Source organism: Crassostrea angulata, chromosome 7 (genome assembly GCF_025612915.1).
Source record: "Crassostrea angulata isolate pt1a10 chromosome 7, ASM2561291v2, whole genome shotgun sequence".
In the NCBI taxonomy this organism is placed as follows: domain Eukaryota; kingdom Metazoa; phylum Mollusca; class Bivalvia; order Ostreida; family Ostreidae; genus Magallana; species Magallana angulata.
The window spans coordinates 51,892,036-51,908,886 of NC_069117.1; the positions used below are offsets into that span (position 1 = coordinate 51,892,036).

General features: G+C 32.9%; 2 protein-coding genes across 2 annotated transcripts; one reads left to right on the forward strand and one right to left on the reverse strand.

The window, feature by feature from the left end:
* Positions 1 to 1,953: 1,953 nt before the first annotated feature.
* LOC128157432 (uncharacterized) lies at positions 1,954 to 11,723 on the reverse strand. The gene is made up of 7 exons (XM_052819981.1): positions 11,596 to 11,723; positions 9,766 to 10,318; positions 7,148 to 7,533; positions 6,385 to 6,583; positions 4,231 to 4,302; positions 3,858 to 3,974; positions 1,954 to 3,544 (listed from the first exon to the last, which is right to left on the reverse strand). Exons 2-7 carry the CDS (start codon positions 10,303 to 10,305, stop codon positions 2,672 to 2,674), a joined length of 2,187 nt encoding a protein of 728 aa, XP_052675941.1. The 5' UTR covers positions 10,306 to 10,318; positions 11,596 to 11,723; the 3' UTR covers positions 1,954 to 2,671.
* A 149-nt stretch (positions 11,724 to 11,872) lies between these two features.
* LOC128157433 (heat shock 70 kDa protein 12A-like) lies at positions 11,873 to 16,505 on the forward strand. The gene is made up of 5 exons (XM_052819982.1): positions 11,873 to 12,015; positions 12,539 to 12,877; positions 13,394 to 13,612; positions 13,992 to 14,151; positions 15,342 to 16,505. The coding sequence occupies exons 2-5, from the start codon at positions 12,566 to 12,568 to the stop codon at positions 16,388 to 16,390; spliced, it is 1,740 nt and encodes a 579-aa protein (XP_052675942.1). The 5' UTR covers positions 11,873 to 12,015; positions 12,539 to 12,565; the 3' UTR covers positions 16,391 to 16,505.
* Positions 16,506 to 16,851: the final 346 nt, after the last annotated feature.

The window sequence follows — 16,851 nt, forward strand, 5'->3', positions numbered from 1 at the left end:
GCTATGTATGGTGTTATAAGAAAAATTAGAAATTTTAATTTACCAGTACATTGTCAATTTGATTTGTTTGATAAGGTTGTTTTACCAGTTTTATTGTACGGCTGCGAAATTTGGGGCTTTGAAAATCTTGATATTATTGAACGTGTACATCTGAAATTTTTGAAAACAGTACTTAATTTAAGAAGCACAACACCGAATTTTATGATATCTGGAGAAACAGGGCGCTACCCGTTGTATATTAAATAAGCATATAGGCCTATAAGAATAATTACATATTGGGGGAAAATGCTAATAAGCCCTGAGAACAAAATTGTATATGCAGTGTACAGATATTTATTTTCACAATATTTTAATAGCGATTGTAAAAGCCCATGGATTGATTGATTTCAAAGAATTTTGAACATGTGCGGGCTACAATATGTCTGGCAGAACCATAATTTTGTCAATATAGAATGGTTATCTGCTACTGTAAACCAAAGATTAAAAGACCAATTTATGCAAATATGGTCCAATGATATAAATTTTTCTTCAAGAGGTCATGTGTATAAAATTTTAAAACCATATTTTGGCTTTGAGAAGTATCTTGATATTTTACCTGTAAAACTAAGAAAAAAATTCATTAAATTTCGTACATCAAACCATCGTTTTCCTGTAGAGGCAGGCAGATGGAATAACATTCCTTTGAATGAGAGGTTATGTCTTTTGTGTAATAAAGGTCTCATTGGTGATGAATTTCATTATATTTTAGAATGTTCGGCACTAGAAGAAATAAGGAAAAAATACCTAAACACAAAATATTGGAAAAGACCAAATTTTTTAAAGTTTTCTGAACTCATGACTAATTGCAATTGTAAATCGCTAAGAAAATTATGTGTATTTATTTCAAATATTTTTGATGCTGTCGGCTCCTCTTAGTTGTTTTCCTATTATGATCCTTTATACCAAAATCTTACATAAGTAGTGATTCTATAGTCTGTCCTTTTTTATTTATATTTTTTCCCTGTATGAAAATTTACCTGTTTGTATGTACCTCTGACGATTTGTATTTGTGTGTATTATATATATGTTCCTCTTGTACCAAATAATTTGGTTTGAGCGAATAAACTGAACTTGAACTTGGTGGCTGCATCAAATTCCCAAGGACCCTGAACTTGGGGCTTCGACCAAGAAGCGACTGGAAATCCCAGCAGTTTTGTTTCAAGTGTAGACTGCGCTGTCATTTCCCTATTCTTTTTTGAGAAGTGGACAGTCATAGCCTTCGTAGGCTATGACTGTCCACTTCTCAAAAGAGAATATCATTTCCCTATTGCGATGCAAGCAAAAATTTCTGAATATTTAAAAGCTGGTCGAAGGTTAATTATATAATTGCATTTAAAACCAGATGGTATATGTGCAATCATTAATTAATTACTGTATATTTTTAGAATTTTTTTCTAGGTAAATAGACTATTTTAATATAAGAATACTGAAGATTTGATGCATCAGATATTTCTAACAGCTAATAGGGGATCGGATACCGTAACGTTATTAGAATGTTGTAACTTTGATAACCTGGTTAATTTTGGGAGTTCATAAATGCCTAAAATATTTTGTTTTTAATCCAATACATGCATTAGGTATAAGTAACGTTATGTGTCAAATTGTTATATCATATATATGTTAAAGTCTTTTGTGTAAAGGAAGTAAGCACCAAGGGGAAATAGTAGATGGCAGAAGTCTTGTGATTAAAAGAAATGAAAACTTTATCTTGTTTGTTTATTTTTATTGCTTATTTCATGTTTTAAAAGAGTACATATAAACTAAAAAAATAACACTATTTTGAGCCTGGTTTTACCTTCAAAATACACAAAAACCCAGACCCCCTGCCTCAATAATTTTATCCACGCCCCCCCCCCCCCCCAACTACAAATCCTGTATCCACCCCTGAGTAATATGTAAATACTGCATGATTAGAATTTTAGCTCACCAAAACCATAAGTGAAGTTCAAAGATTCACTTGAGGACAGCCACTTACTGGTATATACATGTATGTAAAGTTGACAGATTCACTTGAGGACAGCCATTTTATGCCTTTCTCTATTTAATTTTTATTACTGAATTTTTGAAAAAGGATGAAAACATTACACATCACAAAGTCCTTTTGTAGATTATTTTATGGAAAACACAATAATTTTTTTCGTTTATTCAATGATAAAAATCCTAATTCAAACAATTTCTACATGGATATGCATAGGTTTGCAAAATTAACTTATTAATTGCCTGTCTTTTTAAGTAAACAATGAAATACTATTTAAGAGAGAAACAACCATTGAACATCTGCATATACAATGAAAATAAGTTTTTTAGCCAATGAAAGTATTATACATTTCTAATATATGTACTAGAGGCTGGAAATCCTAGTGTAAGTCATAAAGTGTTTCACAAAAAGTGAAAAAATATTCTCAAAAAGTTTCTTGATAATTATTTGATAATTGTGACTGGATTCTCCATTTATTTCATTGATTCACAATGTTAATCATGTAAAATAAAATAAGGTAAATAATTAAATGTTATAAATAATAGATAATAAATTATAAGTGAATAATACTTGTACATGTACTAGTAATCTACATCTATGGACATCTATCACAGTATATATATCTGTTTAAAATTCACATTGAAACAAAAATCTTCAAGCTTCTGAGGATCCAGAGTAGAATTTTCTCTCTATTTCTTCCCACTGAGATTTAGTATAAACCTTGTCTTGAAAACGCACATACAGTCTTCCTTCATATTCTATTTCATAGGGCATATCAAAATTATAAATCGATTTCTTTGAAGTCTTGGATGCAGATCCAGACTTTCTTGTTGCTGAGTTTTTATCCTGCCTGTCTTTGTTATAATCATCTGATGATGGGACAGCTACATTTTGTTGATATGATGAGGCTATTGATGGGTTTGTGTCCCCATACAGATAATTATATGTTCCATGTCTTGTCCCTGCATCAGGTGGGAACTGTGTTCTTTGTTCTGCCAGCTGACTGTTTGGTGTTGAGGATGCTGTATTCTGTTGATATCCTGCGACGGTTTGCTGATATGGGTTCTCATACGAATACTTGTCTGTTCCTCTTTCTTGATATGTTCCATGGACAGATGGTTCTTGTGGTGTTCGACCTCCAGCACAAAGACGGTCAGCCTGTGGACCACTGGTATCAGATTGTTCCTTGTTACGCCTAGATTTTGACAAATTGGCTGGTGCACTGAGAGGTTTCTGGCGGAGAGATCTGCTGAAGGATGGATTGGGCTGAAGAACCCCTTTTTGAAGAAGGGGACCATTTTTATGTAGCAAAAGTGGAAGCCATACTACAAAATCAACAGTGGTCCCTGTTCTGGTATATTCTTTGTAAAAAGTGCCATCAAACTTTGAATCTTTAGCTAGAGGAAGACCAAGGGCAACAGGAGGATTGTGCATGTTCATCAACCAGCAGAGCTCCAAGCATTTAACAGTGAAAAGTGGAATCGTTGTTTTATATAACCCTTTAAAACTTGTTTCACGTTCAAATTCCTGTAATATCCAAAAAATTATGATAAAAGCACATTTTTTTTCATAGATTGTAACAATCTGGATTTCAAAACCTTTGATCTTGAAGCAGAAATAAGACTTGCATGCATAACTATAATTTGCAAATACTGTAAAAAGGGTTTTGTAATGGAGATAAGGTACATGAGGTTTGGGTTAGGGGTCCTGTACATTAATTTTTACAAAGAAATTTAAGGACAGGTAAAATAAAATGATATGCATAACATTTTATGGAACTTTAATCTTCATAGATTAATATGCAAAACTTTTATAACTAATTTAACTATAAAAACATTACCTTCAAAAGAACATCTCCAGATATCTTTTGTGATTTTCTAACTTCTTCCAGCATTTTCTCTGTTTCAGGATTTACTGATTGTGCAGCACTTGAACCATGGCTTCCAAGCAACAAACCCTATGATAGAGCATTGTGGATGAAAGATAATCTATTGGTATTGTATATAAAACCTAAATACTGCTTTTGATGCATTGCATATATAATTGATCAACATAAATTAACATTTTGTCAAAAGACTGATAAAAAGGAGTTTAATTTAAGGTGTGTGTGTGTGTGTGTGTGTGTGTGTGTGTGTGTGTGTGTGTGTATATATATATATATATATATATATATATATATATATATATATATATATATATATATATATACTTACAGGATTAGTCAATGCTCTTCTCAAGTTTTCAATCTGGTTTGATGCTGCCTTTTGACAGAAGGAATAGGCTGCCTGAAATAAACGATATCAAAATAAATGTCAAGGCTTAGCTATATGACCCAGAGATGACTATAATTATGTACTTTTCAAATTATTTTTTGAAGGATAAAAAACAAAGTCCATTGATATGACAGTGGTGTTTCAAACAGTACTTTATAGAGCATATATTGACAAGTCTCCGTGGCTCAGTGGTTTCGTCCTGGATTTAGTGAATACATACATTCAGTGTTTTGGGTTCAAATCCAACTGGTGGTCTTTTTAAAAAAAATTAAACTTTTTTGTTTTAAATGTATGTTATTATAACATAATGTAGAATTATAATATACCGGTATATTTTAATTTGTTTTTATTGATTTCTAGATCTGCTGTATGAACACTATAAAAAAATTCTTTTCTTATTACTAGTTTTTTTAGGATAACACAATATAACTTCATTAAATAATGTTTTCATAAACATTTCCAACTAGTTATCGGTTTACCTCTCATTGCCATTTTTTGAAAGCTTTGTGAGTTTTTTAATAAACGGAATAGCCATGTACTTCGACTCTCAACATACCGGTAATATATTTTTGTTGAAACCTGTACATAGCCTTTCGAGGTTATAGACGTTTAAATCCCAATTGATTCGTGTCGAGGATTCCTGCAAACTTACAATTTTGTGCGCTCACTTTCTTTATAGTATGTTATATGGTGCTACTGCCATGGCGAGCGCAGCAAGAAGCAAGAATTACACATACTTTGCATCATTGTCAACTATATTAGGTGATATTTTGATAATTTGAGAGAGAGAGAGAGAGAGAGAATTATATAATATTTCTAAGTTTGAAAAAATTCTTACAAATACATAGACTTTTTTCCACCTAAACTGTTCTTTACTTCTGGAGAGAATTGATCAGTCTGTAAAATGTAATTTGTGTTTAACTTGATTAAAAGTGTAAATGATAAATATTTCCTTTTCCTTGTTTGAAGGTGTGTAATTTCCCATATTCGAATTTTATGGTTTGATATCATGCAATATCTACATAGATTTTTTTAACTGTTAATTTTTATTCTTTATTCCTTTTTTATTTAGTTCAAAATGACGAGGCTCTATAACTTTGATAGCAATATATATTTTTTTAATTTCTTCCCTATTTATACTTACTGTGCATGCATGCATGCATAATTAGCTTAAAATTGGATCGATATGATAGTAATTAAAATATGGTTCTTGCTTGTATATATATGATTTCTCTAAAATGCCCACAAAAATAAAAAACTTATCATCTGAGGAAGGTATTGCAGTATATTCTGAAATAGTTTGTACACAAATTACAGATGTTGGATCCACCTCTAAATTTATCGCGGAAAATATATAGCACTAACCACTGTGATGTCAGATGTTAATATCTATATTTATTTTCTTACGTATCTCAACTTGATACAAAGGAATGGAAGTACCAGGTATGGAAAAAATCTCTTTAGTCTCACTTGTACGATACTCAAATGCATCTTCAAACCTCAAGGAACCATAAATTATGATTTAAATGTGAGCCATTTTTGGCATAGCACTATGGGAGAAAACATTATAGAGCATTATGGGATTCTGGGATATTGCTAAAAAAATTTTCTTAATGAGTCTGTAGGTTAAGTTTGTTCTTTCTTGCGTGCACAGGTTCTTAGAGCTCGCTTCACTCAACGGCAGCGGCGGGCAAATCAAGCTTTTATACCATTCCTAATGCACAATGGCATGTGTACACATCTTGCATTGAAAGCTGAACGTGACCAGTAAATGGCATAATATCAGCCATATTTCTCTTTTAATGCTGTTATCTCTACAACCCCTACATAAGCTGTACACCTCTAATCAATCAAAGTATTTCGCCGTAAAGGTCTCCCCTGTGTGGCAGTACATCTAGCATAGCCATGTTACTCAATAACAATGAATTTATCAAAATTTATGCACTGTTCCAAGCCAAGAGGAAATTAAAAATCAAATATACAATTTAATGCATTATACTGACAAGGAGGAGGGGGTCCTCACTATGGAGAAAACTTCATTTATGACAAAAATCCAAATGCTTTGATGTATAGCATCCATATAAGGTAACTTACTTGTACACATGCCAGTAATTCTGCAATAGCACCTTCCTCTCGGTAGCGTTCTTCTGTCAGCTCTTCTAGAGCATCCGTCCACTCGTTGTCGTATAGTTCGTTGTACTTCTCTGCAATCTTTGTCGGGCGGTTGGAATCACTAAGGTCTGTGATGTTGGGGTTTTTGTCATTTAATTTTGAGCTCATTTCCTTACTTAGTCTACAGAAATAAAATGAATAGAAATGTAGACACATTATTTTTCACTATAAAGCATGTTTTATTTGAACACAAATACAGCAAATTAAACAATATAGCAAACAAATTGGAATTTCAGCTAAATTCCTGAAAATTTTTACAATGACCTCTGATAAATTAATGATTAAGAATAGGGATACAGCATATTGATTTTTCTTAATGTTAATAAAACAAAACATACCGGGTATTTATCTTTTTTTTCTATCCCTACTACTGATGGCAAAATTACAAATCCTATTTTTTGCTAGATTTATTTGCTCTTTCCATAACCATTTTATTATCAGAATATATCTTTGCTCTTGTTAAAATTATTATTAAATAAATAATACTTGCTGATAATGAAATTTTTTAAAAAAAATTGACTACATGTATATTCAATATTATGTATTTATTATAAATATAAAGATGTAATGAAATTGATAATGTGTAGCAGAGTAAATCCTCAGGTCTCTTTGACTTCGATCATAAATTAAAGGGTTAAATAATTAACTGAATATATATTTAGATATGAACACAATATGAATTTACCGAGTTAAGGCCTCTGTTTTTTCCTTTTCTACTTGGTCTTTTTCAACACGAAGTTCGCTTAAAGCCTTTCTTATTTCTACTATATAGTCTTCTTTTAATTTCAATTGCCTGTTCAGATTGTCAATCTGCTCTTGAAAGTTTGTCTCTTTTTCAAGAGCCTCTGCGACTTTTTGTTCCAATGCTTCTTTGCACTTTAGCCTAAAAGCATCTTTTTTCTCTCTATATTCATTTTTTATTCTTTCGATCTCTTGCTTATAAGTCGCATTTTGATTTTCTAAAGTAGATACTTTTGTTTGAAGTTCACGAACTTCTTTCCTGAGGTGATCTTTCACATCGTCATGGCTTTCCATTCTGGGTAATGATTTATTCGATTTGGCGTATTCCTCCTATACACACACACAACAATATATCAGACATAGAAAACAATGAAGGTCCACTTTGACCTGTATCAAAACTGTATCAATTATGGGTAATCCTTCTAATATACAAAATTAAAAATGTCTAAAAAAATAATATAACCTTGCTAAGAAAATATTCACATATATTAATCTAATTTATATGAATTTTCAAGATGAAACAATTAAAATAATCAAGCTATCTTTTAAATAGAATTTAATTAACATGATACAATAAAACAGTTTGTCTAGTGAAATAAATTCAAAATCATACCAATTTATCATATTTTATTGAACTTGCATGTACTGTAAACTTTATAATCAGGTTTTCAATAGATATTCATAAAATTTCAAAGAGGTTAAATGTAGATACAGTAAATTACTTATTTAATGCAATTATGTAATTTTGCGATTTAACCATTTTGCATCAAATCACGAGAATATAAAATTGCAAACGATTTATTCTAAAAATAAAAGCAAGTATTTGATATTAGCAACAGGTGCTTCTCACGTTTTTAACACGGATATTAATTCGTGTTTAATTAGGAATCTACAGTATTCTCTGGCAGTGAAACTTTAGTCTTTTGATTTTTACGTTTTTTTTCAATATTATCTAAAGGGAAAAAATAAGTTATTTATACTGCAAACCAATTTTCCATTGCCATTGGTAAATTATGATGAATGTTTAACGTAAATGTATAGCTAACTGAACTGTGTACAGAATATTATTTAAAACTAGTAGGCTAATTGTTCGAGAACAATTAGAGGTCTTTCCACCTAATATTTTAATGAATTGCTAGATTGCTCAATAAGATATACAAAACATTACTATACCTATGATATATGTTGTACTATAAAATGGGAAAACCACAAGGCCATTAATTGATAAATGGTTTTACAAATGTAAAAGAGATTTTTTAGTTTTATTATTATCAAGCCATTTCTTTAAAAATTCCGTGTGGTATATATCGGTAAAGATTTATCTAATTACTTTTCTGAATTTTTTTCCACTTACTATGAACAAAACTGAGCCAAATGAATATTCTTTACACAATCGTATAAACAGTAAAGCTAACAATAGAAGAGAGTGTTCTACAGGCTAGCTGTCTTTGTACAAAATGAATAACAAGTTCCACTTGAGTAACCACAGGACTTGATGTGATACCTGGCTGACACAATTGAATACCATATTGCGCAATCCAGCAAGCTATTGAAACCCTTACTATAATTCTGTATTTCAAATGATATGAAAATTCATTAATTAAAAGACATCTAAATGACGTTGACCTTTGACCTTTATGTCATTTTGTTTGGCCAAGGTAGAGGCTTCTATTCCAAGTGGTCCAAAGTCTGTACGACAAATAATAAAAAAGTTGGAAATGATTTTATAGAAAATTAAAAACTTTCAGGGGGAATAACTACTAGAAGAGGGCCTCAGATCCTTTCGGTATGAATAGATTGAAGAATCCTCCAAGTGTACTGAATACATTGGTAAAAGTTCCAAGTCTTTATCTTTTATGGTTTCAGAGGAGTAGCGATAACAAGCATTTCGTACAATAGGGGCTATAACTCTGTAATTATTCAAAAGTATAAGCCAAAGGGCTATTTTTTATATTGTCTTAAGATGTCCTACTAAATCCACAAAAAAGTTTTTCTCTACCACCCTTAACAAAAGAGATATGAAAACTCATTAATTAACGGCTTCTCAAATGACCTTGACCTTTGACCTTTTTGTAATTTTGTTCGGCCAAGGTAGACGCTTCAATCCCAAGTGGTCCGAAGTCTCTATGATAAGTAATAAAAAAGTTGGAAGTGATTTTATGGAAATTTAAATACTTTCAGGGGCAATAACTACTACAAGGGGGCCTCAGATCTTTTTGGTATGAATAGATTGAAGAACCCTCTAAGTGTAATGAAGACAGTGGTAAAATTTCCAAATCTCTATCTCTTATGGTTTCAGAGGAGTAGCGATAACAAGCATTTCCTTCTCAAAGGGCAATAACTCTGTAAGTTCTGGGAGTTCTTTGACACAGGGTCAATTGGTACCATAACTTTTAATGAGCAATTACATAAAGTTTAAATTGTTTGGATAACTCTAATAATAAAAAAGTCACTCCGAGCTAAATAGAAAAAAAGAAGAAGAAGAAGAAGAAGAAAAAACATAAAGAAAACAAGAGGTCTTTCACCTGAAAGGTGGAAAGACCTAATAAGCATAATTCTTACTTCCTTCGTAAGAGCCATAGGATCACTGGCTTCCTTTATCATCCTGTAGTCATTCAAACATTTTTCAACATCCAGATCTTGCAGTTCTTTGACACAGTCCAAAAGTTTCCTCAGTGAGGACCTGGGATCAACGGGATCTGGTTTATCTCCTTCCTCCTGTCGCAAATTTGAAGGTGAGGGGGAGGGTGCTGGTGACCGTTTTGATGTAAACATATCATTGACAAGCTTATCTTGTTCATGGTTGGATGAGGAGTAGAGTGAGGATGAAAAATTTCTTCTAGGGTCTGTGATTGGAAGTTTAGAGTTTTCTCCAGAACCATGTATTTCTAGTTCTCCGAGCTTTGTGGTCAGATTTGAGGTTGTACCAGACTCCCCCGTCCATCTCCTATCTCCCCTGTAACCACTGGCTCCTGTAGGTGTGAGTCCGGTACTCAGTGTACTACTGGTACTCGTTGTATTACCATAACGGTTACCAAGATCTGTACTTACAGGAATGTATCTCTTGTAGGACGAGGGATAGCTACTACCAGGATATGACATTATTGGTGGCTGCCTGAAATGTATGCATCACAATGTTTAATTGTAACAAACAAATATTTAAAATGTGTAAATCATTCAAGATTTGAGGTAAGGAAATTTGCGCAACTTGCAATGATTTTTTCATTTTTAGTAATTGCACTTAAGTTACAAATGACTGTAAATCAACTTTTATTCACTTGCTAAATATTTTTGTAAGGTTATCAAGACCCTCATCATCGCAAATTTTTCTTGCCATGAACCTTGCAGTCATCATCTGTATCTTATATGATAGTCTCCAGATAATCTACATCTTGATCTTGAAAATTAGTCACCAGGAACCAATTCATCTTGATAAATCATAAAATAAAAGCATCACAAATTAAAGTTGATTTACAGTATTCATTTAAACAATGAAATGTTTTCTTTTGTGTTTTAAGTGGGATATAAAGGTAGCGACATTGCAAAAGATTTTTTTTCTGTAATGATCTAGCAAATATTCTCAAGCATATAGCCCTTAAATCCTGACAGAATATCTCCCTTAGTTTTATATATATTACATGAACAATTAATGCTACTTTTAGTTGGAGAGGAGGAATGAGGAAGTCTTGATTATATATGTTTAATGTTTTGTTTTATGTAACTCATATTCATGACTGTATGCCGACATGGTGATTGTCAATGAATGAATTGAATTGAATATATCAATCTGGCAATATTTGGTATCAAACCCAGAGCACTTGCATCTCCCAATACCACTGATATAATCTTAGTGAGAATCCTCAAGACTGAAATTTTTTTAATTCAGTCTCAAGGAATCTTGCTAAGATTAGAGAGAGAGAAAGAGAGAGAGAGAGAGAGAGAGAGAGCACCTGTATTCATTGAAAAGCTTTTGGTCATAGAACGATATGAGCGCTTTTTTTATAAATGACTAGGTTTTTGCATATGCCAATCAGTTGTTATGTGTTTGAACACGTCGAATCTCCACAAGTTAAACCGAAAGTAGAATTTTTTTTAGAAAGCTTTTCTTTACTTTGTAATTATTATCAGTGATACATATCACTCAATATGATTGTAAGAACCGCGATGTATTTTCTAGGGCTTAAATCCGTGTAAAAATGAACTTTCCCGACTAACGTACACTAGATCTGTAGATAACGAATTAAAAAAGATGTATATTTTTTTTTTATAGTATACTGGATTCTTATTATTAAGTATTTGGGCGAATCGAATCCAAGAGCCATACATTTAGAGACTCCATTTAGAAAAATCTCTGATAATGCCACTACAGTGTAGTAAGGTGTAAAAACTTACAGAATGCCATGTAATCAGCACTGCTTGTCAATCTCTCTCCAGGCAGCCAAAACGAAACTAATCCAAGGTATGGGAAATTCCAGTATTTTAAACAAAACGATTCCTAAGATGATTAGGTAAATTAGTGGTTTATTTACCTTTAAATTATTATAAAACAAAATTTTCAAGTTCTTAAACCTATCATTTTTTGGCAATATGTATTTGTTGCTGTTCTTTTTTCTCTTACTTTCAGTTATTCTATGTACAACTTGTCTAATCCAAGTACCTGGTGCGTCACTCGAACCCAACCTACAAATGGTCATGCCTATGGGCCAAGATGATGGATAACGAAAAGTGGCCCACATTTTCTTTTATGTGATCTGTTATGAAAACTACAGACAATTTGGAGAAAGATCATATTGCTCTTAGAGCTTTACTCAGGTACTATAATTCTACTTTTAAATGATAAATGTGCACAATTTGTACTTTCGTTTTCGATAAACTGATAAAGGTGGGAAGTTGGGGCAATCGAGAGATTCTGTAGGTTTTGAATGTACAAGAATTATATTACACAATCATATCTACAGTGTATGTCTTTTTGTGTCTCTTAATTTGATTGCCATTGAATATATTCTCTAGAATGCCCCCATCTCTCTTTTTGTCTCTCTCTCCCTTACAAATGGTGATTGAATGAATCATATTTATTGATAACTTTGCCCTATCAACCAGTCAATCATGCAAAGACTCATGAATTCCTTTGAGTAGTAAGGAAGGCGGATATTGTTTATGCTCTGTGCATCTGTCAATTTGAACCTGATGCAATTTAAAAAGTCATACCAAAAAAGAATTGAATTATTCATTAAGAAAAGATGCCAGAAAAGAAACATCTGAAACAGAGTACATGTATAACATAAGTATCAGCATTTTTTCAACTGTACAGTATTAATTAATCTTTCTCTTTTAGTGGGATTTGAAGTGCATATAGCAAACTATGGGAGATAAAAAAGACAAACTTTTAATAGCTGCCATAGACTTTGGTACCACATTCTCTGGGTATGCATTTTCATTTAAACATGACTACAAGACAGACCCTCTAAAAATCTCCACCAATCAGAATTGGGTGGCTGGCTCCAGGGGTCTTGTTTCGCTGAAGGCTCCAACATGTGTGTTGCTGAGTCCGCAAAAGGAATTTATAGCATTTGGATATGAAGCAGAGGACTTGTATTCAGAGCTAGCTCTTGATGAAAACCATTATGATCATTATTTCTTTAAAAGATTCAAAATGGTGCTTCATGAATCAAGGGTGAGTACTACCCCTAATAGAAATACTGTTAACCCACTTTTATTTGCATGCAAGAAATGTTCGCGAGGTTCGCGAAAGCATTTTTTGGTCACGAATATTTCTCGCGCAAACCAGTCCTTGTCGTTTGATTATTATAACAACATAGGTCTTTGAAAGTGTTTTGTATTATTTGTTTTAGATAAGTAAAAGGAAACATACATGTATTTCCATATTTGTCTCTCCATACATAACATGAAAGGAATAGCCAATTCTTCAGTACATGGAAATTACTATTATTATTTTAAAAGTTTGCCTTCAAACATAGGATTTTGATTGCAGTGTTTAGTACATTAAACTGCATAATTATCTGTATTGTATATAGATTAAGTATATATGTTTACTTTGTAGAATAATATCTTGTTTAACCCTTTTGAGGTTTACTATTCACAGATTTCTTTTTATTACAGGCTGTGAGGCAGCTACACATCAATCCAATAATGAATAATCATATTTTAATTAATTTATTAATTGTTACAGAAATTATCAAGAACCATATTGATAAAAGATGACAAGGGTAAAGAAGCCCCTGCACTAGACCTGTTTGCCCAAGTCATTAGATACCTGAAGAATCACCTGTTGAGTGCCCTAGATACCAAGGGAACTACGGTCAACAACAAGGACATTCACTGGGTCCTGACAGTGCCAGCTATATGGACCGATTCAGCCAAGCAATTCATGAGAGAGGCTGCCAATAAGGTTCATATCAGAAGAGTATTTCATATATATGTATATATAGGATGGATTTGTATTATAAACAATAATATATTGTTATATGTTTAGTCAAGATTTGCCAAGACAAAGAATGAATGTTAACAATTATCAGTGTAATACGGTGTTAAATGGAGTAATCACTTTTTACAAACAATTTTTTTTGGTCTTCAGTTCAAAAAATATAATTGTAAAATATAAATGTACCTTTCACTTACATGTATTTTTGAATTAAAATAAAACTGTCTCACCCCTAAATTCCAATAAAAAACCCCAGTCAAACGGTATAAAAGACTGCGGTAAAAGTTCAATAAAGTACTGAGTCAACGGATGAATATGTCAACGGATGCTATGTGTATTTTGTAAGGCGGGTATACTGACAGAGCAGTTAACCATCTGTCTGGAGCCCGAGGCAGCATCCCTTTACTGCCAGCACCTACCCACCACCAAACTAATGGGGAACCCCGGCACCCAGTCATTCCTTTCCAATAGCTCGGGGACCAAGTACATGATAATTGATCTTGGAGGTAGGTAGTAAAATAATATACTAGGAGTAGGAAGTGTACTCAAATCAAGTACTGGGGTACATGTTTATTGACCTAGGAGGTAAGTAATGTACCACAAAAAAGTACATGATTGAAGGTAATATTAAAGTAAGTGAATTTAAAAAAAGCAACGGGTACATTGGGGTAGAGATAGTGAAGTAACATACCAAGTGTATGATAAAGATAGTAAAGTACAATAAAGATAGTAAAGTACAATGGTAAGTATGTGATATTTGGAATTTAGGATGTAATACACCCAAACCCAGTAAAAGATTATCGAGGAATAGTGAAATAAGGCAAAAAAATACCTTTATTTTTTTTTAGTTAATTATTTTAGAATGTAATCCTTAATGCAGGTAATACATGTAATGCAAGATTAGGAAAATAACTCGAAATTTTTTTTAATTTTTTTTGTTGAAACTTTGAAAAATGGAGTTGTTCTCTATTTCAACTTGCAATCAAATAATCAATGTGGTAGCAGCTGACACACTGCAGCAGAGCTTGAGGGAATACATAGTTTTCCTGGCCATAATGTAACCATATGAAGTGCTGTTGATTACCGGTATTCATATACAAAATGATTGTACAGTAAAACTCGTTTAGTACGAACACGGATATAGCGAATTATCAGATATAGCGAAGTTTTTCTTAATCCCCTGTAAAATTCTTAAAAAATCTTTGCAAAATTTTACAGTTCTAACGATTTCGGATATAACGAATTTATGGATATAGTGAACTGATTTTGAGTCCCGTAGAGGTGAATAATGAAGAAATTTAACACCTTTATAATGAATTTCTTTACAGTTTAAAAACGTTTGCACTACCATTTAACAATATGGTTTGAATGAATTAATTTCCATATATTTTTTTCAATTCACAATCCAATTATTAAAGGTTTCAAAATAATGTGTTTTTATTTTCAATCTGATTAAAATCAGATCCTTTGATCCGCTCACTTAGATTGCTACACTAGTGTAGCGATCTAAGTGAGCGGATCAAAGGATCTGATCTTAATCAGATTGTTTTTATTTTAAGCCTCAATTAGCAAAATTTATTGTCTGATGAAAGAAAACATGTATATAGTGAATTCGTTATAGATATTATTACGAATTCGTTATACGGATATACGTGAATTCAAAGAGCATATATCAGTTGTGTTGTTTGTTTTGTAGGTGGGACAGCTGATATTACCATTCATCAGAAACAGTGCGATGGGACGCTCAAAGAATTACACAGACCCACAGGGGGGCCATGGGGAGGCACCAAAGTCGATGAAGCATTTCATCAAATGATAATCAAGATTGTCGGGGCAAGCTGCTTCCAAAAATTTAAAGACGACTTTAAGGCCGATGACCTGGACATCCACAGGGAACTGGAAACTAAAAAGAGGACAATAAAACCAGAGTCTAATTCCAAAATCACAATTAAACTCCCGGTCTCCCTCGTCACGACATTCGAGGAAGAAACAGGCGAAAAAATAAAGGAGGTGATCCAACAGATGCAGTATGCCAACAAAATGACCTGGCAGACGGACAAACTTAGAATGGAGGCTGACCTGTTTAAAGAATTGTTTAAAGAACCAGTTAACATGCTTGTAGAACACCTCCAAGAGCTGATGAAGAGAGATAATCTCACTGATATATCAACTCTCCTGATGGTAGGTGGATTTTCTGAGTCGCCTATGATGTTGGATGCTGTTATGAAATCCTTTCCAGATAAGAAGGTTATAGTCCCAGAAGATGCTGGTTTGGCAGTGTTGAAGGGCGCTGTATTGTTTGGCCACAAACCTCAGTCCATAACGATCCGTAAAGCGAGGTACACTTATGGAATCAATATTTCGCCGCCTTTTGTAAGAGGGGATCATTCCCCGGCAAGGAAAGTGACCATAGATGGTGTAGACCGTGTCAAGGACGTTTTTAAAAAGTACATTCAGTGTGATCAAGATATCCGTGTGGGGGAGGCTGTGAGTGGGCGCCATGTTACTATAAAAAGCAACCAATCAGAAATGTTGCTGAAGATATTTGCTTCCGAAGACCCAAGTCCAAAATATGTGACTGATAACTCTTGTGAATATCTTGGGAAAGTGGTTGTAAAATTGCCTGAGGCTAAAGAGAGACTTAAGGTGGATGTCAAAATGATTTTTGGTGAGACTGAGTTGATGGTTGAAGCCAAGGAATCCACCACTGGGAAGGTGTACTCTTCCTATTTTGATTTCTTGTAATGAGAAGCAAAGCTAAAAACCAAATCAATATAGCATTAGTAAAGTGCTCTAAAATTGTTCCTTATATGTTCTCAGCTATGTATCTTGTAATAAATATTTTATCTTTTGAAATTAAGACTATTCTTCTGATCTGAGTCGGGAACATATCTCTGATCTGAGAAAACAAAAAAAGAACTACTGAGACACCTCAGTCAAATCAAATGTTATTTTAATATTATATTTTGTGACTTGGATAAAATGTTAATTAAAGAGAAGTCATTTTAAAATGATTGATATTCAGATATTTTGATATAAATTTCCGATGTAGAAAAAAAAGAGGCCCATGGGCCCCAACGCTCACATGAGCAACAATAGGCATGATTAATCAGCTTCATGGAGTCATAATACAAAATTTCTGGACAATGTGGTATAATACATGTAGATCCTGTATAAAAAAATCTGGTTCCCCTGGATATTCTTAT

Excerpts from the sequence above, each read along its gene's own strand:
- LOC128157432 (XM_052819981.1), bottom strand. The coding sequence starts at position 10,305 with ATGTCATATCCTGGTAGTAGCTATCCCTCGTCCTACAAGAGATACATT. Across the intron at positions 4,303-6,384 it reads AATTACTGGCATGTGTACAA|GCAGCCTATTCCTTCTGTCA; the intron begins GTAAGTTACCTT and ends CGTTTATTTCAG. Across the intron at positions 3,975-4,230 it reads GAAGAGCATTGACTAATCCT|GGTTTGTTGCTTGGAAGCCA; the intron begins GTAAGTATATAT and ends GCTCTATCATAG.
- LOC128157433 (XM_052819982.1), top strand. The coding sequence starts at position 12,566 with ATGGGAGATAAAAAAGACAAACTTTTAATAGCTGCCATAGACTTTGGT. Across the intron at positions 12,878-13,393 it reads TGGTGCTTCATGAATCAAGG|AAATTATCAAGAACCATATT; the intron begins GTGAGTACTACC and ends TAATTGTTACAG. Across the intron at positions 13,613-13,991 it reads TGAGAGAGGCTGCCAATAAG|GCGGGTATACTGACAGAGCA; the intron begins GTTCATATCAGA and ends GTATTTTGTAAG.